This window comes from Erinaceus europaeus, chromosome 1, assembly GCF_950295315.1.
Source record: "Erinaceus europaeus chromosome 1, mEriEur2.1, whole genome shotgun sequence".
NCBI lineage: Eukaryota > Metazoa > Chordata > Mammalia > Eulipotyphla > Erinaceidae > Erinaceus > Erinaceus europaeus.
The window spans coordinates 64519753-64540309 of NC_080162.1; the positions used below are offsets into that span (position 1 = coordinate 64519753).

A 20557-nucleotide genomic window follows, 5' to 3' on the forward strand; every position below is an offset into this window, starting at 1 on the left:
TTCCCCTTCCCCTTCCCTTCCCTTCCCTCCCCTTCCCTTCCCTTCCCTTCCCTTTCTTTTCCTCCCCTCTCCTTCCCTCTCCCTTTCTTTTCCTCTCCTCTCCTCCCCTCTGCCCTCCTCTCCTCTCCTCCCCTCTGCCCTCCTCTCCTCTCCTCCCCTCTGCCCTCCTCTCCTCTCCTTTCCTCTCCTCCCCTCTGCCCTCCTCTCCTCTCCTCTCCTCCCCTCTGAGCTCCTCTCATCTCCTTTCCCTTCCCTTCCCTTTCTTTTCCTCCCCTCTCCTCCCCTCTGCTCTCCTCTCCTCCCCTCTGCCCTCCTCTCCTCTCCTCCCCTCTGCTCTCCCCTCTGCCCTCCTCTCCTCTCCTCCCCTCTGCTCTCCTCTTCTCTCCTCCCCTCTGCCCTCCTCTCCTCTCCTCCCCTCTGTCCTCCTCTCCTCTCCTCTCCTCCCCTCTGCCCTCCTCTCCTCTCCTCTTCTCCCCTCCCTTCTCCTTCCCTTCCTTCTCTTGCTCTCCACTCCTTTCCCCTCCCCTCCTTTCCCCTCCCTTCTTCTCCTCTCCTCTCCCCTCCTCTAGCCTCCTCTCCCCTCACCTCCTCTCCTCTCTTCTTCTTTTCCTTTCCTTTATTCTAAATACAGAATGAAAGATAGACAGAGATAAAAAGAGAAGGAGAAACATCTCAACATCATCTCAGTGCCTGTGAAGCTTCCCCACTTCAGGTGCTATCTTGTGGTGGCCTGAGGCTGGAACCTAATAAAAGTCTATCTTTGTAACTTATATGCCATATCTTCTGGGTAGTTGTATAGATGCCCAGATCTCCCTCCTCTTCTACCACCTCTAGCTCCTTGACTGAGTATGCAACCCTCTCTCTGGCTCCACAACTTCTTAAACAATCCTCAGTGCATTTGCCTATTTATTTGTATGGTCATACCCATGTCAGTTTCCCTGTTGAAATCTAAATGCCTAAGAGACTTTTTCCTTTGTTTTCCAACCCACTGGACTTTGCAGAGGGAAATGTTAAGTGTAAAGTGGCTGTTTTGTGAATATTTGTTTCTTACCACGAGGAGAAGGCAAATGCTGTTGTCTAGTAGCTAACATGGAGATTCAGGACTCATAAAAGTCTCATATTCATTGCCCGGAACCACCTTGGCCAAGTCAGCCACATGCAACCACCACCACCACCACCACCACCCCCACCCTCAATTTGCCATCCAACCCTTTTGTTCAACCTATCTGAGATCAGGGTTGTTTCCTTTACTTTTACATCTGCTGAGCTGTGTTTTATTTTCTGTGTGTTTTTTTTATAGTCTTCTTTTCTTGACTCTTCTTCCCCTGCCTCCCAAACAACAGTGACTCACAAACTCAAATACTGCTTTCTTTTTTTCTTCATTATTTTGAAGAGCTACATGATCTCCCTCATTACCACCTTCAGGCTGGAATAAGACTGAGTCTTATTTCTCCAGACCAAGTTGGTGAACACAAACCAAGTGACAGTTTGATAAACTAAAGGTCACATTTGAATTACAGTAATCTAGTTGACAAGGTTGCAGCCAGACATGGACTTTAAAAATCAGGGATTGAGCTTCAGTCAGAAAGGATGAAGTTAGAATCTTTTCAATTTTGACTCTACAAATTCATTTCCTAACTTAGACTTGCTGGACATTTGAAGTCAAATTTAACAGTCCCTTCTAAAACGTAACAGTTTTCTATTGACCTCAGGGAAGGTAGATTAATTGTTTTGCTTCTTTTTAAATACTAGGTAGAGGGATTCCTATGGTAAGTGGCGGTAGAAGTGGGATTTACTTTATCCCCTAAATCTATTTAAAAACACTGGGACAGTGTAATTTTGGAACCTGAGCTTTGGGGGTGGGTGTAATGATTTATTCACATAATGATTGAGTTAATTATCATTGTTTCTAAACAAACTATCCTAAAAGCCATCAGCTGAAAACAACAGCATTTATTATGTCACCACATTTCTGAGGCAAGGATATAGGAGTAGCGTGTTCTGGTGTAGACTTTCTTGTGGTTACACTCAAGATGTTGGTTGGGGTCAATTCTATGTAAGTCTTCAGTTTACAGAAAGAGCTGGAGTAACTTCTGCCAAAGAAACTTATTCATATGCCTGTTGGCTGAAGGCCTCTGTTTTATGTCATGCAGGGCACTCTCTGACCTTGTTTGAGTGTCTTTCTGACATGGCCGCTGGTTTCTCCTTGAGTAAGTGACCAAGAGAAGGGAAGGAAGAAGGCACAAAGCCTTTGCAAACCAAATTTCAAATTATACACTTCTGCCATTTTTCTGTTCCTGAGAGTTGAGTTACTAAGCCCATTCTTAACAGGAAAGGAATTGGGTTTTGCCTTTTTGGAGGACTGTCAAAAATGTGTAGATATCAGGGCCAGGTAATGGCGCACCTGGTTGAATGCACATGTTGTCATGCACAAGGACCTGAGTTTAAGTTCCTACTCCCCACTTGCAGGGAGGAGGCTTCATGAGTGATGAGGCAGTGATGCAGGTGTCTTTTTCCCTTGCAACCTCCCTCTTCTCTCAATTTCTCTTTTATACAATAAATAATAAAAATATATTTAAAAATGTGTAGTTATTTTAAACCACCAGAATAATTTTTTAGTGAAATAACTCAATAGAAGCATAACCTGGGCCAGTGAGATAGCTCACCTGGTATGGTGCTTGCCTTGCTATGCATATGGTCATGGTTTGAGCCCCCAGGATACTGTATAGGAACTATGGTGCTGTCATCTCTCTCTCTGTGTATCTGAAAAAAATTTGCCTAGAGCAGTGAAATCACACACACAAAGGAGAGAGAGAAGGGCAGACAAAAGGACAGGACAGTGTTACCCTGTGGATAAAACACCACCTAGTATTTGAGTGTACTACAGAGAGGTTGTAGGAAACATGGAAGCATAGAAGTCATATAGCATAATCATGGGATTGTGAAGAAAAGAGGATTTAAGAGTGGTGGGAAAAGGTGCAATACCACCTCTGAGTGTCTTCTTTGGGATAGTTTTTTTCATTCATCATTTTTGAAAGGGAGAGACAGAGAGAGAGAGAGAGAAGAGATACCACAGTACTATACTACCACTCATGAAGCTGACTCTGGTACTGTCCTTTGTGTTTCTATATGGTGCTGAAGTCAATACCAGAGTACAATGAGACTTTTATACTCTACCAGATGTACAATCTCTTAAATCCTAAAGGTATTTTTAAAATTAATTAATTAATTTTTAAAATTTTATTATCTGTTAATGTTAAAAGTAACCATCTAAGGGGCTAGGGATATATCACAGGAGTTGTGCACTAGCTTTTTCATAACCACAGTCTCAGGTTCAATATAGACTCAGTAGGACACTGGTCCCTCTCTCATTAAAATAAATACATATATTTCTTTCTTTTTTATTTTTTTTTTAAGCAACCATGTAAGGATTGAAGAAACATTGCATAATCAGATTGGTGGTTTAATAAATTCACCATGAGAATCTATGGAGCAGAGAAGAATTAGGGAATTTTTAATCTGTGTTCTTCCAGAAATGGCTGTTGGAAGTAAGAAGGATAGGGACAGGAGGTAGTGCAGACTGGGCTTCACAACTGCACAACTCTAATGAAGGGGTAGTATCTGGCTTCAGCCTTGAAACAGAGACATTTGGAAAGTGGATGGTGAGCACATTAATGTGGGCCATGATGAGTTTGTAGTCCCTGTGGGTGAGCTGGAAAGTGTAGAGTAAACTGGTAAAAATGTGGTCTTGGTCCTCAGAAGCAGTCTGAAGCAGTTATCTAGTTTTGGATATCATCCACATGGAGGTTGTAGGAGAAGCTACCACAGGTAACAAGGCTAGATTATGTAGATAAGCAAAATGAACTTAGTACCTTAAGGGAACAATATCTAAAAGATGGACAGAGGAAGTGAAACTGAAGGTGACTGAAAAGAGAAGTCAGAGAATTAGAGGAAAGTAAACTTTACAAACGGAGGAGTGCTGGAGTTAGAGGTTAACAGTATCAACTGTGCTAAAGAGGCCAGAGCGTGGAGGATTGACAAGTACATTGTTTGGTTATTTGTCTTGAAACCCAAAACTATGAATGAGTTTCATGGTGACCTGAGAAAGGAGGATAAAAAAACATGGCACTGAGTAGACAAGAGAACAGGAACCATAATGGTTATTTACTGCTCAGTAGAGGAACCAGCCCTGCTCTCTTTACCTCAATTGACTTTAGCCATGAATTTTTAAGTACTTCTGTGTAGTTTTGCCTCACTTCAAGCAGGGAGCATCTAACCTCTGTGTTGAAATTTTTTAGTTTTCCTTTTCTCCAGGGTTTCTAATGCCATGAACACTCATGAGAACTTTTTTTGGTACTGTACAAGTTGGAATTATGTAAGGACTAACACCTGATTACAGTAAAGAACAACCCTATATTCATAATGAGGAGCATTAATGAACAAAAGTTTCTGTTTTACATTCTTCACAATATCCAAAGCATGGCAACATGATATATATTTTCAGCTTTGTCATTAGGCAACTTTGTCCTGCAGATATCATACAGCATAGTTGCTCAAACCTAGATGGTATAGTCTCTACCATACCCCTAGGTTGTATAGTATGACTTAATGGGACCAATGTATACATGGTATGCATTTTACCTAACTACATTTTAGTGATATGTCACCATACATGCACATAGTAGAATACTACTGAGATATAAAAAGCAAAATCTGCCACAACATGGAGGGCCTCGAGGTCATTATGCTGAAGAAAATAAGGTAGACAGAGAAAGGTACTACAAGATCTTATGTGGAATCTAGAAAAAGTTGAACACACACAAAGTAAAGTGTGGTTGGCATCATTCAAATATGGAAGAAATGGGGACTATTGGGCAGTGATGAACTTCCAGCCATAAAATGACTAAGTTTATGGGATTCAGGTGGTAGCACAGTGGGTTAAGCGCATGTGGCAAAGCGCAAAGACTGGCAGAACGATCCCAGTTCAAGCCCCCAGCTCCCCACCTGCAGGGGAGTCCCTTCACAAGCGGTGAAGCAGGTCTGCAGGTGTCTATCTCTCTCTCCCCCCTCTGTCTTTCCCTCCCCTCTCTCTCCCATTTCTCTCTGTCCTATCCAACAACAATGAACATCAATAATAACTACAACAATAAAAACAAGGGCAACAAAAGGAAATAAATAAATATATTTTTAAAAATGATTAAGTTCTGAGAATCTGACATTTTGCATGATGAATTGTATGTGTCTAATAATACTGTATTATATACTTGAAAATGGCTAAGAGAGCAGATCTTAAATATTCTCATGTCGTGCATATGTGCATGCACACAAACACACTCAACACACACTTGAATTATGTGAGGTGGTGGGTGCATTAATTCACCTATTGTAGTAAGCATGGTACCACATATGTCCACACATACACATATGTGTATAAAACATATGTGCTTTACTGTGGTCACACCAAGGTAATCAATTACATATTGACTTCAATCAACTTTACACAAATGTGGGCAGTGCTCACCCCAGTCCTGTCTCTCATTTCTGCCCGGGAACTTCTTTGATTTCTTGTATAGAGTGTCTTTGAAGAGAATCCTTTGTCTCAAGAAACAAAATTCACATGTACAAACAAATACACATGTATACAGGGGAGTTAAGATATTTATATATTGTGTTTACCCTCAACCAAAAAGTGATTGAAGTGGATTGGCCAATTTTCTTCCTTTCTTGGCCTATGATAGACATTTTATAAGACTTCTAGCTCCCCATGGGAATCAACCCCCAGTGTTTGCAGCATTGACTAACTTTAATGCGTCCTTTCACTGGCTTTCCTTCCTTTACCAGCTTACTCTGCCATCCCTCATTTCTGTTCCTTAGAATCACACTCTTAGATAAGTTGGCTAGACTTATGGCCCTGTTTACAAATTTTTTTTTCTGAGGTGCCAGTTTATACTGATTTTGAACTCATCCCCTAAGTGGTGGGGGGAAGCCATTGCAAAGCACTCTTGCTTTGAAACCATTGCTCTGGAACTAAATTATGCTGAGAGCTGTCAGAGATACCTTGACTGAAAAATTGCTCATTATTCTCAGAGCTGAGTAGGCTATTTGCATTCAAGGTACATGCATCAAAGTCCATAGGGTAGACTTTCAAATGATCCATTATGATGGTTAATTCAATACCTTTGGAAAACAAAGATTTGTGGTGGAAACTTATAAAAAAAGTTCTAGCACGTTGGGACTGGTGAGATGGTTCAGTGACAAAGTACATGCCCTGTATGTATAATGACCTGGGTTCAATCCTAGGTACTGCGTAAAAGCAGTTAAAGCAGCAGCTAGGCGGTAGCGCAGGGGATTAAGTACAGATGGTGCAAGCAAAGCCACAGACTGGCTTAAGGATCCTGGTTCATGCCTCTTGCTTCCCACCTGCAGGGAGGTCGCTTCATAAACGGTGAAGCAGGTCTGCAGGTATCTCTCTCTCTGTCTTCCCCTCCTCTCTTGATTTCTCTTTGTCCTATCCAACAGCAACAACAACAATAATAACAGCAAGGGCAATAACAGGGGCAAAAAAATGGAAAAAAATGGCCTTCAGGAGCAGAGGATTCAGAGTGCTGGCCCTGAACCCCAGAGATAGCCCTAAAGGCAAAAAAAAGAAAAAAAAAAAAGGCAGGTCAAACAAGTAAGCAAGCAAACAATGTACACTATAAAGTTGGGAGAGCTGTGCTTTGCACGCCCACCCTTCCTCTCCCTGGTCTTTCACATCAAAAGGGTGTATTAGCCCCTTAGAGAATCTATTCGGCCTTGTTTGGAGTTTTGCCTTTAATAACAAATGAGAATACAAATTTAGGTCTCTAGGGCTTTCTATCTCCACAGCCTCTGCAAGTTTAAAAACACAAATCATTAGCACTTGTCTCATCATTCCTAAACTGGTGGTTGTCATGGTTCTTTTAGAGAAGTAAGGCAGTACCCCAGAAGACAGCAGTCACCTCCCACACCCCCACTCCCCCAGACACCCAGGATACATCCTGTGTATACTTAAGCTGTCTCTGACACACATAATTTCTTTTTCATCCCTGAGTAATCAGTCTTTTTTATCCTCTTAGCAAAGAGAACAGTATATTTTTATACATAATAAATAGGGAGAATAGAAAATAAAAGAAAGCCACCCCCCACTCCATTTCAGTGTAAATTTCCACAACATAGCAACAAACAAAAGATGGTAGGGGAAAAATCAAAGATGTTTCTAAGGAAGGGTACAGATCAAGTCAAGATTGAGGAACCAGTTCTATTTTGATCATTTTAAAGTTTTTTTTTTTTTTTATTCCTCCAAATTCTGTTGTGTAGGGGTTAATGATCGCACTGAAACTCCATGGCTCTGAATAGAAAGGATTAGTTTCCTTATTTCAGGATTAAGGTCAGGCTGCCACAGCCAGTCAGCAGTTGCCAGTTCCAAAGTCACTCTGTTCATGGTTGTCAAATCTTTTCTCTGCCAGATGGCCCTTTAAATGCTACCGTTTCCCTTTTCCTTTCTTCTTATTATTTATGTGTATGTGTGGGGTGTCAGGGCTTCATGTATGCACAACTTCATCAATCCCTGGCTGACTTTTTCAATTTTTTTCCCCACTCCAGATAGAGAGAGATGGACAGAGAAACACAGAGTGAGAGAGGAGAGATACCATAGCACTGGAACTTCCATGTGGTGACAAGGTTTGAACCTAGCACACGGTTGACAGGGCACATGCCCTACTGGATGAAGTATTCATTGGTCCATATAAATTTTCTTTCCTTCTTTCTTTCTTTCTTTCTTTCTTTCTTTCTTTCTTTCTTTCTTTCTTTCTTTCTTTCTTTCTTTCTTTCTTAAATTTTAATCTTCATTTATTTATTTTGAATAGAGACAGAAATTGTGAGGGAAGGGGAAATAGAGCTGGAGAGAGACAGAGAGACACCTGCAGACCTGCTTCACCACTCGTGAAGCTTTCCCTCTGCAGGTGGGGGCCAGGGGCTTGAACCCAGATCCTTGTGCACTGTAATGTGTGTGCTTAACCAGGTGCACCACCGCCTGGCCCCGGTCCATATAAATTTTCTTAAGTATCAGTTAAGGGGAAGAATGTTAACATGTACCCATTTGAAGACACAAAGATGGCCCTCCTTTAACTTTATTTCCATAAGATTTAGTGGACCAAATGAGAATTTCATATTGTCTTTGGGGTTATTGCAGATTGGTTGCAAAAATAGCCACATTATTCATCCTTCTCTGAATTCACCTTCTTTGCTATATGACTTTGCACATTTTTCTAACAAGAGGTAGAGCATATTTGCTTTATCTCTTGAAACTGAACTAGTCTATCATTTATTTTAGCCAGTGTGGTTGTAGAGATGAGAACCTGTAGCTTATTAACAAGAGTTTGGTTTTTCTTTTTTCTTTTTTCTTTTTTCTTTTTTTTTTTGTCTCCAGGGTTATTGCTGAGGTTTGGTGCCTGCACTACGAATCCACTGCTCCTAGAGGCCATTTTGCCCATGTTTTGTTGCCCTTGTTGCCCTTATTGTTATTATCAATGTTATTGTTGTTCGGTAGGACTGAGAGAAATTGAGAGAGGAGGGGAACACAGAGAAGGGGAGAGAAAGATAGACACCTACAGACTGCTTTACCACTTGTGAAGAATAAGGAAACTTCGAAGGTGGGAGAGGGATATGGAACTCAGGTGGTAGGAACTGAATTGTATGGAATTATACCCCTCTTATCCCACAATCTCGTCAGTCATTATTAAATAACCAAAAAAAAAAAAAACCCTGAAATTAAAAAAAAAAGTTTAGTCAAGACCAGAGAAACTGCTAACTAAACCCAGTCCAAAATGTCAAACTGCAGACTTTTGAACTAACAGCTGTAACACAGGTTTTGGGTCAGTTTTGTTACCTAGCAATAACCCAACTGTTAGAGGCTCACAGCCTCTATTCTACTCTTTAGATCCTTTACTTGGCTTCTCTTACTATCATTAGTGGTGCTGGCAATCGTAATAATAGGAAGTAGTATTATGACTGAACTAAACTGTGTTTGACTCATTTGGTTCTCTTAAGAACATCTGTGGGAATTATTCCTAATTTAGACATTAATAATAAAAAAGATAGTATGAGTACCCTTCATTTTATGACTTTTGGATAAAGCTAAAACTAACTAAACTTTAATGGTGAAAAATTTACCACACCATTCACTACAATTAAGAACATGGAGTTACTTTCATAGCTTAGTTTACTGGCAGATGGCATTCTTTTTCTCCATTTCTAGTGTCTTCTTACTACCTGATTTTTATTTTTATTTTTTAAATATGTATTTATTCCCTTTTGTTGCCCTTTTTGTTTATTGTTGTAGTTATTGATGTTGTTGTTTTTGGATAGGACATAGAGAAATGGAGGGAGGAGGGGAAGACAGGAGAAGAGGAAGATAGACACCTGCAGGTGGGGAGCCAGAGGCTGGAACCAGGATCCTTATGCCGGTCCTCACACCGGTCCTGGTGCTTTGCACCATGTGCGCTTAACCCACTGTGCTACCACCGCACTCCCTCTACCTGATTTTTAAGGAATAGCTATTTTGTTGTAGATGTTTCTTTTGTTATTTTAAATTTTATTTATTTATTTCCTTTTGTTGCCCTTGTTGTTTTATTGTTGTTGTTATTGATGTCGTTGTTGTTGGATAGGACAGAGAGAAATGGAGAGAGGAGGGGAGACAGAGAGGGGGAGAGAAAGATAGACACCTGCAGACCTGCTTCACCGCCTATGAAGCGACTCCCCTGCAGGAGGGGAGCCGGGGGCTCGAACCCGGATCTTTACTCCGGTCTCTGCGCTTTGCGCCACCTGCGCTTAACTTGCTGCGCTACAGCCCGACTCCCGTAGATGTTTCTTAGAGTATTTGAGAATTCCCAGATACTGAGGATTTGAGTATTTCCAGAATCTATATTAAGGCTTTGGAAGAAGCTAAAATACTGTAAGAACTTACTGACAAAGAGAATTTTGTTATGATTATTTTCACTTTCAGTTATGCTCTAACCACATCTACAGAGCTGCTAGTTAAATCATCTGGCTATCAACCAAGTGAGCAAGGATAAATTCATCTTCATTGTGTTAAGCAATAGGGGAGAAGAACAGAGAGGATGGTAGAGAGAAGAGATGTGATAGTGGTGAAGTAGATGGATGTGATGGGAATAGTGATGGCAGTGATGATGATGACTGAGAAGGTGGTGCTTCTCTATCATAAAGGTAGAGAAGCAGAGTTGCTAGTTAAGAGGGTAGAGAAGTGGTAGTGGCAGTAGTAGAAAGATGAAGGTGATGTTAGTTAAGGCTGTGTGTGTAGAGGTGGGGGTGGGGTTCAGGTTAGTAGAAATACTTGCTAGTGGAGATGACAGCGGTGAATGGGTTGATGGTAGAGTCAATAATGTGGTAAAATAGTGTTAAGAGAATTAAAAACATATGTCAAGATACAAAATATATATATATGAATTTCTTTGAAATGGATAATATGCCCCCAACTGGCTACTCCACAAAAGCCAATCAAATGTGTAATGAATTAATGGATATACAGGAGAATGTACTTTCCATCAATGAGTATTATTTGGACATAAAAAAGAATGGGGATCTTTACATGATCCAACTTGATGAACCTTAAAAGCATTATGCTAAATTAAAAAAAATCAAATCACAAAGGATCACATATAATTCTACTTTTATGAAATATTCAAATCTATGGAGAAATAACATAAATTAGTGGTTGTTGTCTGGGCAGAAGTGACATGGGAGTGGCTGCAACAGATGTGGAGTATCCCTGGGGGATGATAAAAACCAAATTGTTACGTAATTATGAATCTATTAAAGAGTATATTAAATTATGTAATTTAAATGGATAAATTATATGGTATGCAAATAAAGCTGTTAAAATGGAGACGACAGTAGTGGTAGTCATAGTGGCTCAATTTTGGTGGTGGGATTTTTGAAGAGAAGAAGAAAGATATTATTTGACTGGCACCTGAGTATATGTATGACCAACTTTGAGTGTTACTGATGTTTTTGCACGGACTACTTTTTTTTGTTTGTTTGTTTTAAAGTATCTACCTGAAAACTAGCTATCTGCCCATAGCTAACACTGAATCTATACACTGGTATTTCTGAAACAGTATAAACATCAAGCCAATCTGTCATTGGGTGTCTAAAACAGACACCTTGATTTTTCCACACAATGTTCATTTACTGCACACAGAACTGGCTATCTTATGGACTATGGGGCAAAATGTTCATGTTTCCTCTTTTCTTGTGAGTCCAAAGTCAGATGGAGTCTGTGAATAAATTAAAGCAGACATCTGGGGTCTATAATTTTTAATAATTTTAAACTAGCTACAAAATGTCAATCACTTCACAAACCAACAAAGGAGACAGGAGGAATTTAATATTACATGCTGTAATGATATTTATCTCACAGTTTATCTATAGTTCATTCATTTATATAATTTTTAAAGGTTTCTTTATCAGCTACTAAACATCTTAGCAATTTGGTGTGCATAGCTCTAGATTAAGCAACAGAGAATCGTACTGATAACAAACCACAGGGAAAATGGTGATTACTAAGAGTCAGCCTTACAAAATTTACATGTCCACACTATGTAACAGCAAGATTGCTTTTTCCAAAACAGAGCCTTCAAAAGCAGCAAACGAACCGTATATTACATCCATTTGATATATTTTCAGTGAAACATATTTTGCTTGGAAATGATTAAATTGTGAGTGTGTCAAATCCATCTTTTTCTTAATTTTTTTTTAACAAAAGGATGGGTATGATTGATAAATCTATATGTTGAAAGAAAGAAAGTGACACTATTCAGTTTTGCTGTATAACTTAATCTTGACAGTGTCTCAATACTGAGCATGCTTTGTTGTTATCATTTTGCTGTTGTTTGTGTGTTTTCTCATCAGTATGCTACTGTCATGGTAAGATTTTGTTTAAGTAGGAATCTAAAAATCTATTTAGTTCTCATGCATAAATGCATAAATCACATCACTTTTAGTGCAATGCCTGTTATGTAATTCCACATTGTCTAATAATGAGATCATAAAGACAGATGATAGCCATGAGGAGCCAAAGACAGAAAAATTTGAGAGGTTCAGAGCCTGACACCCAAAGAAAGGACCATGGCAGTAGCTCTGTGGAATGTCACAGTTTTACAAGAACAATACTGTGTATTGAAATAATCAACAGCATGTTGAGCATTCCTAAATTTTTGTCATTCAGCAAACACCATTGAGAAGAAAAAATGGAAAAATGAAGTCCAAGACATCTCATGTAGGGAGTTAGAGCCACCAAATGACCACTATATACAGCCTTTGGAAAGATACCCAGAAAGAACAAATGACACACAGTATTGGAAGCTGATGAATGACACAAGACAACATTCACAATGGGGGAGAACTGATGAGTGTATGTATGCAGACCTATTAGATAATACCATGAGAAAAGCATGAAGGTGCTATCTTGCCCGACAGCATTTGGAAGAGAACATGGGTGGACACATTTAACCACTCCCCAGCATCTTTGTTGCACGTTGGTTGGCCTCATCAATTCTGGTTTTGTTGGAATCAGCCTAGAAAAGGGGAGAGAAAACAAAACTCAGGTTACCCCTTAACATCCCATTCATCCTTCTGGATTTATTTCAGATGTTTCTTTTTACATGAACTCATTTAAACATTTTCCCTATCAGAATTGACCATGCTTTCTTTCTGTTCCCAGAACCACTGCTAATGGCTATACTGAGTATGACTATAGAAAAACTAATCTTAGTTGCTTTTTCACCATCAGAAAATATCCTTTTGAGGATAGAGTTATATCTATTATCTTTCTCTAATGGAATGACAGCCAGTAGCCTCTACGGTACAGATTCACATCGTTTGAACCTAGTTGATTTAGTACCTAGTGGTATGGCTGATTTATGGCTATAAATCATGCCTAACTTACTAATAGTATCATTTTGGACAAATTACTTAACATCACAGGACCTCAGTTTTCTTGTCTATTAGCTGGAGACAATAATGAATACAACTTATGTACATGAAGATCTACACTGTTTCATTCATTCAATTTTAACAACACCAAGATTACTATCAACTGTGAGTCATATAGTATTTTTTTTAAAGGGATTTACTTATTTCTTTTAATGAGAGACATAAGAGTATGAAATCAGACCACTGCAAAGCTCTGACTTATGGTGGAATTGGTGGGGATTGAACCTAGAGCCTCTGAGCCAAAGCCATGAATGTCTGATGCATTACCACTATGCTATCTCCCTACCCCTAAACTTCTAAATATTGACTTGCATGAATGTGATTACTAGCTTGTTTTAGCATGCGCACATTTGCCATAATTTTGTTTTGGTTGATCTTCTCATTGCATGTTACCCTAATGCAACATAAGTTCCTGCCTGGGCTGCTACCAGGATAGACTTTCTAATCCCAGAAAAATAAACTACTCCCAGCATTACTAAGCACGATCTGAGTCAGCAAGTAGAGGCAAATACAAAGATCTTGATTAGGTTTTGTTTTGTTATATTGTGATTGGTAATGCTTATTTCTCTCGGATATGAGCAGAAAAGGAAGAGGAAGCTGAGAGGCAATATAAGGATACTGAAGCATTTTTGGGGTTTGTCATTATTTTATTAATAATTATTGATTTTTTTTCAATTACTACTGTTCTTGGTGTTTTCTAATCTCTACTAAGTTGGATTTTCTTTATTCACTTTGTGACTTGAGGAAATAGATTTTTCCTATTTAAATACAAATATGCCAAATTGAAGTAGAGTGATTTCATGATTTATTTTTTACTTATTTATTAATTTTTTAATTTTATTTTTATATTTATTTATTCCCTTTTGTTGCCCTTGTTGTTTTAGCCTTGTAATTATTATTATCGTCATTATTGGATAGGACAGAGAGAAATGGAGAAAGGAGGGGAAGACAGAGAGGGGGAGAGAAAGATAGATACTTGCAGACCTGCTTCACCGCCTGTGAAGTGACTCCCCTCTGGGGCTAGAACCAGGATGCTTATGCTGGTCCTTGAGCTTTGCGCCACGTGTGCTTAACCCGCTATGCTACTGCCCAACTCCCACAGATTTCATGATTTTTATAATGCTGAATGTCTAGTAATAGTTCTCTACCTGCTGTTAGAAGCATCAACATTTGATTTTCAAAAAATTAATGTTCCTTATTTTGACCTAGAGGGTCCTTTTTTTTTTTTTTGCAATAGCTTCCTAAGTTGGAAAATAGGTTTTTATCCATTTGTATTGGGCCCTTAAATCTTTCCTCTTCAGCTATAGGTCTCACAGGAAATAATGACTTTTTTTTTCCTCCAGGGTTATTGCTGCGGCTCGGTGCCTGCACTACGAATCCACTGCTCCTGGAGGCTATTTTCTCTTATTGCTGTTGTTATTGCTGTCGTTGTTGTTGGATAGGACAGTGAGAAACAGAGAGAGGAGGGGAACAGAGAGGGGGAGAGAAAGATAGACACCTGCAGACCTGCTTTACCACCTGTGAAGCAACCTCCCCTGCAGGTAAGGAGCTGGGGAATCCTTACACTAGTCCTTGCACTTTGGACCATGCGCTACTGCCCCCACTCCCCGAAATAATGACATTTTAATGCAAAGGAAAATTACAGGTTCTGACCAGATTGAATTACACTGAATATTTTTCAAAACTGAACTCTGAGATAAACTCAAATGAAAAATACCATCCATTTAAAAATACACGGCATTTCTGGAGGCAAATTTTCTAGGATTCTAGAATGTCTTGCATTAAGGATGCACTGGTGAGCAGTCACCGGCTGGTGCAAAGGGATATTTTTAAGTGGAGCATGAAGTTATTCTTTAGATTATCCTCAAAGTAACTGAGCTGGAACAGAACTGTGTTCAATGAGCATCTGTGGCCTCCACCTAAATTTCCTCTGAAGCATTATCAAAATTCTAACCCATTTAATAGTTGACACTAATGGTACTACATATTTATTATATTATATTACATTATTATTCACAATGCCTTTTAGAAAAAAAAACTTTTAGATGTCTTCTTGGTATTTGGAGAATGTGTCTCTGTATTTTTCCTATGTATATGTCTTAGAATTTTATTTACAGAATATGACCCATCCTAGTTTTTATATTCCTGTATATGGGATCCTAACCTCACTGGTATAATCAAGAAATGGTGCATTATTTTTTATGTGGGAAATCCAGGGTAAACAGTGAAGAACCACTGAGAAAGTTAGAAGGATCTATCTAGCCCACCCTTTGTAAACACTGGAAATATCTACTACAAACCATGGCAGGTAGTGTTAGGCACTTGCTCAGACTTCTAGAAGTGGATGTGCACTACTCTACATGACAACCTGTTCTCATCTGAAGTTTGCACCATTCACTTTCCACTTTGAGATGAGAAAAGTAGGTCACCTCCTCACCTATTTCCTATTACAATTCCCTCACTCATTCCCAAGCTATCCTTCTCAAAGTAAGGACTGCAAAAGCTGAATAAGGGCAAGAGACTGGCATACTTTAATGATGACTCTTTCGTCACTATCAGGCCACCCCATCAGCTGGGGCCCTATTTGGGGAGTCCTGAGATTCTCAGACATGATGGGCCTAGACCTTGAATAAATCCCTCTCTCCTTTGTTACCGGTCATCTCTTATCAGGAACAACAAAATAGACCCCTTTGTGGCTCCCCATAGGACTTTGCCCTCAACATGGATCAACAACAGCAGAGAATGTTGTCCATCCTCCGAAGGGAGGCTGGGCAACATACTCTATGCTACACCTGAAGAAGATGGGTCCTGATACTGGGGCATCTTGGAACATTCCTACTCTTGACCACAGAATGTGAGCTCAGATCTGCAGGGATGCTGAGGCTCCTAAGCAGAATATGGGCCCCAGATCACATCAAATTGATGGGGTTTACAGTCAACAATATTTATACACCTTTCCTATATTAGGGAGCTACTCTCTTCCCTGATCCAGCTTTCTGGTCTTTTTTTTCCAGCCATGACATCATCTCCCCAGACAATAACTTGGATCCACTGGCATATCAGATTTCAGGCTCAGGGGAAAAAAAAACACAACTAGTATAGCCACAGGCCCTTTGGAATATAACTAAAATATGCCTACTAGCTATCTACAAAACGGAGACCCCCTCCCAACTCTTCATCTGCACTACTCCAACCTTTAGGTTCATGACTGGTCTCAAAACTTTACATCAGGCTCAACCTGACGCTGTTGACTGTCTACGGAAGAAGGGCAAATGCTAGAAGAAGAAGAAATGACTGGTTAACAACTTGTTTGGCTTTATATGTTAACTCTCTTTTCAGTCACCAGGTTCCAAATGCTACCATGATGCCAACCAGACTTCCCTAGACAGACAATCCCACCAATGTGTCCTAGAGCACCGATTCCCCAGAACCCCATCCCACTAGGGCAAGAGAGAAGCAGGCTGGGAGTATGGATCAACCTGTCTATATCCATGCTCAGCAGGGAAGCAATTACAGAAGCCAGACCTTCAACCTTCTGCATCCCACAATGACTTGGGCCCATACTCCCAGAGGGTTAAAGAATAGGAAAGCTATCAGGGGATGGGATGGGATACAGAGTTCTGGTGGTGGGAACTGTGTGGAGTTGTACCCCTCTTATCCTATGGTTTTGCCAGTGTTTCCTTTTTATAAATAAAAAAAGAAAAGAAAAGTAGGTCACCAGATCTTCTACCTTCTGCGCCCCATAATGACCCTGGGTCCATACTCCCAGAGGATTAAAGAATAGAAGAGTTATCAGGGGAGGGGAGGGGAGATGGAGCTCTGGTGGCAGGAATTGTCAGTGTTTCCATTTTATAAATAAATACATTAAAACAAACAAATAAACAAACAAAACCAGTATTTTCCATGGGTAAAGCTGCACTGCTTTGGCCTTCTGAGACTTCATCACTAATTGGAGTCATAAGAAAGGCTCAAAATGAATAAAGTTGGGTCAAGATTGTTCTTGGAGGTCATTAGAAAATATGGGAGAAATATCAGAAAATTATTCTCTTTGATCCTACACATTATGATTTTAATTCAGTCTTGAATATGCAGGATACTTACACAGTTTTCTGCTATCAGAAGGAAGCAATTATATAAGAAGATGGAAATATATTAATAATTGTGCAGCTCATTTAACATTTATACTTGAGGACAGTGCTGGGTTGAAATGTGATTTATCTAAATCATGTTCAGATGGTGACTGCAGAAAAGAATATAGCTCAGCTCTGGCTTATAGTGGCCCTGGGAATTGAATCCAGGATCTCAGAGCCTCAAGCATGAAAATATTTTTGTACAGCCATTATGCTATCCCCAAATAACCAAAGGTTAGTTATTTTAAAGGCAACTAAGCCCCTCCTCAACTGCTTAAACAATTCACTTCAGTATTCAGGATACAATCTTTAACGACTATTTCCCTCCCACTAGTCTGACTTTTGTTTGACTTAGAATTGCATCTATCTGTATCCTTTAGTAAATTGGACTCAGGACAAGATCTTGTTCCCCAGAGAAGTGAACTAGAAATACAAAGTGGGAGACTTAAGACGCCACTTGCTTTTCCAGGGACACTTTTTTTTCCTGCTGCCTTTCCAGGGACCTTTCTTCCTTTCTTTTCTTCCTTCCTTCTTCCTTCCTGCCCTCCCCCCTACCCCCGCTTGTAGCCCTGAAATGTCATAAAGGTTTTACCTTTCTGTAGTGTGTACTTTTTGGAGCTCTAATGGGATTAATACATTGTCCCCCTACATGTGTGAATAAATTGGGTTCACTGATAGAAATAAACAGTTCTCTTGTTTTTCCAATCATTTTTACTCTTTTGGAAGACAGTTTAGCAATTATTTCTTAGTCTATTTTTCTGGGGCATAATAGACTAGGCCAGATTGTGTTGGCTCCTGTGCTTTTAAAATCTCTCCGTATTCTTCTAAAATGTTGATTTGCAAAGCTTTAAAAGCTTTAACATATTGAAGGTTTCCTAATAATGACAAGTATGTCATGACTTATGAAAGCAAGCTAAGAATAAGCATTATGCCAACCAACACTGACATATGTGTAGTTCAGTATTGATTAGGCAAAATATAACACAATCAAATATTTTTAATAGGAATGCAGAGCACGAGAACAAAGTGTTCCTTTTCTGTTTAGTCACTTCTTTGTCTTTTCTTTTTTTCTTGGAGAGTTAATGGATTACAGTACAATCATTGACACGAGAACAGTATCTCATGTCCCTGGAATAGGTGTCTGCAAAATATTCTTGACCTGCAATTTAGATCCTTTTCTACCATTATGCATTGTGACCCCAAAGCACTGCCCACCTAGCCCCTTCCTTTCTGAGTCCTTTGCTTTGCATATACCAAAACCAGTCCAACTTTCACTTTGTGTTTTCCCTTTCTGTCCTTGTTTCATAAGTTCCATCTATGAGTGAGATCATCTCATCCCATATTTACCCTTCTCATTTTGCTTTATCTCACTTAATATATATATATATTTTTTAAATCAGTTGATTTGGGTACCAGAAAACACTTAGTATTTAACCTTATCATATTCTTCCCTGCTCACAAAAGTGGAACCAATTATTAAAAAGAAATTCAGTGTTTCAGATTCAAATTTTAATATCTCCCAAGGAATAAATTCACAGAGCACTCAGGAATTGATTATTCATGTACAATTACTATAAAATCTATATTTCATGAGGCATTTGTACATCTTTAAGAGACTGTACCAATAATGAGAATTTTGCTTACTAGGAGGACAAACTAGAAGGGCATGATGTCAGTTTTTCATAATGTGGAAAACTGTGACTTGATGCCTGATATGCTTTTAATAAAATCTTTATAGTGTTTTTGTCCCCTCTTAATCTCAAGCTTCACCTCTATTTTCATTCTACTCTTTACACTCTTCCTTATATTCTTATTGATATTGGAGGGCTTAGTCTTAGAGCCACATCTGATTTCCCTTTGTGAAATTAATCAAAATAGGAACCCTAGTTTGAGATATGAATGGGTAAGCTATTGAACCAGAAATGGAATCTCAAACTTTTAAAATTGCCACCAGGGTTATCACTGGAGCTCAGTGACTGCACTAGGAATCCACTGCTCCTGATGGCTCTCCCCACTGCCCTGCTTTATATATATATATTTCCCCCTTTTTATTTGATAAGACAGAGAAATTGGCAGGGGAGATAGAGTGGGAGAGAGACTAACCTGCAGACCTGTTTCACTGCTCATGAAACTCCCTCCCCCCATAGGTGGGGACCAGGGGCTCAAACTTGGATCTCGTCACATGGTAATGTATGTGCCCAATTGGGCATGCCACGGTCTGGCCCCTGAGACTTTCTGAACTTAAAGACTTAACATTTATAAATACTAAGGTTGTATTCATCTTTTGACTAGCTTAAAGTATTCTTTCTCCACTTCTTCTTTTTATTCCTGCATTAACTATACTTGACAAGCTCCAAACTATCCTTCAAGATTCAATTAATTTTTTTTTAGGAGATTTCTCCATCCCCTGACCCTTGAAACCTTTTTTTATCCAATGCTACTTAACATTTTACATATGCATGTCTTGACTAATTATATTTGGTGTAATTTATATAGAGACTCATTGCCTTTTATAGGATGGGTTTCTTGGCAGTGCAATGGTGTCTTTCTCACCTTTATGTGTCCCTCACTCTGAAACAGAGGTCACCCTGCTAGATTAAATTCTACCCTCTTGCTTACTTATCTGTTCGTGAAGTCATGTCTTGGAAGTTAAGGAGAAAATTTCCATTTATTGATAGCAGTGCTAGTGTCACGGTTTGGAGGTCTTATGATGTCCTACAGGGTTGGCTATTCCTCATTGGTTATTTCAGGAGAAATAATAAGCAGTGGAGACTTGCTGACTGCTGCATGCTTACCTTCTCCATGATCCTGTCGATCTGGCGATTCTGTGTATCAATTTCATTACCCATATCTAGGGCCATGTGACGGAGGTTTCCAATGATGCCGCTCACTTGCTCCAGGTTTTCATCCATTTCATTTTCTCGGGCATCATTTGTTACCCTATGAGTCGAAGAGCAATTTTTAGAAGGGAAAGAATGAAAAAAGTTAAATACCAAGGAGCCAAAATTTAAGGAAAATCTCCATTCTTCTAGGAATAGAGGCCCATCTTTAATCCTCACTCAACATGAGAACATGATTTAACTTCTATATATTAAAACCCATTTTTAAAATCATATTATTCAGTCCTTGCAATTTTTCTTTTAAAGAAAGCATATTAAATATGTTAATTATCTATTTGTCTCATTCCTAACAGCACATCATTCTTCTTTTCATGTTTATCCCAATTTTTTTCTGCCTGAGTACTTTTATTTTATTCTTCTTATAATTTTATTAGTGATTTATAAGACCATAAAACAGTAAGGGTATAATTCCACATCATTCCCACCACCAAAGTTCTGTGCCTGCCCTCTCCAACCCTGTCCCCCTTTGAGAACCACACTTCTCCTAAGGTTTTA

General features: G+C 39.3%; 1 protein-coding gene across 2 annotated transcripts in view; it reads right to left on the reverse strand.

Annotated features, from left to right (window-relative positions):
* Nucleotides 1-11340: 11340 nt before the first annotated feature.
* SNAP25 (synaptosome associated protein 25) overlaps nt 11341-20557 on the reverse strand; it is an 83906-nt gene continuing 74689 nt past the window's right edge. For both annotated transcript variants that reach the window (XM_007524719.3, XM_007524718.3), the window contains exons 7-8: nt 19958-20102; nt 11341-12614 (exon numbers count right to left, since the gene is read on the reverse strand). In XM_007524719.3, coding sequence (XP_007524781.1) covers nt 12546-12614; nt 19958-20102 — 214 coding nt within the window. In that variant the 3' untranslated portion in view covers nt 11341-12545. The remainder of the gene's footprint in view (nt 12615-19957; nt 20103-20557) is intronic.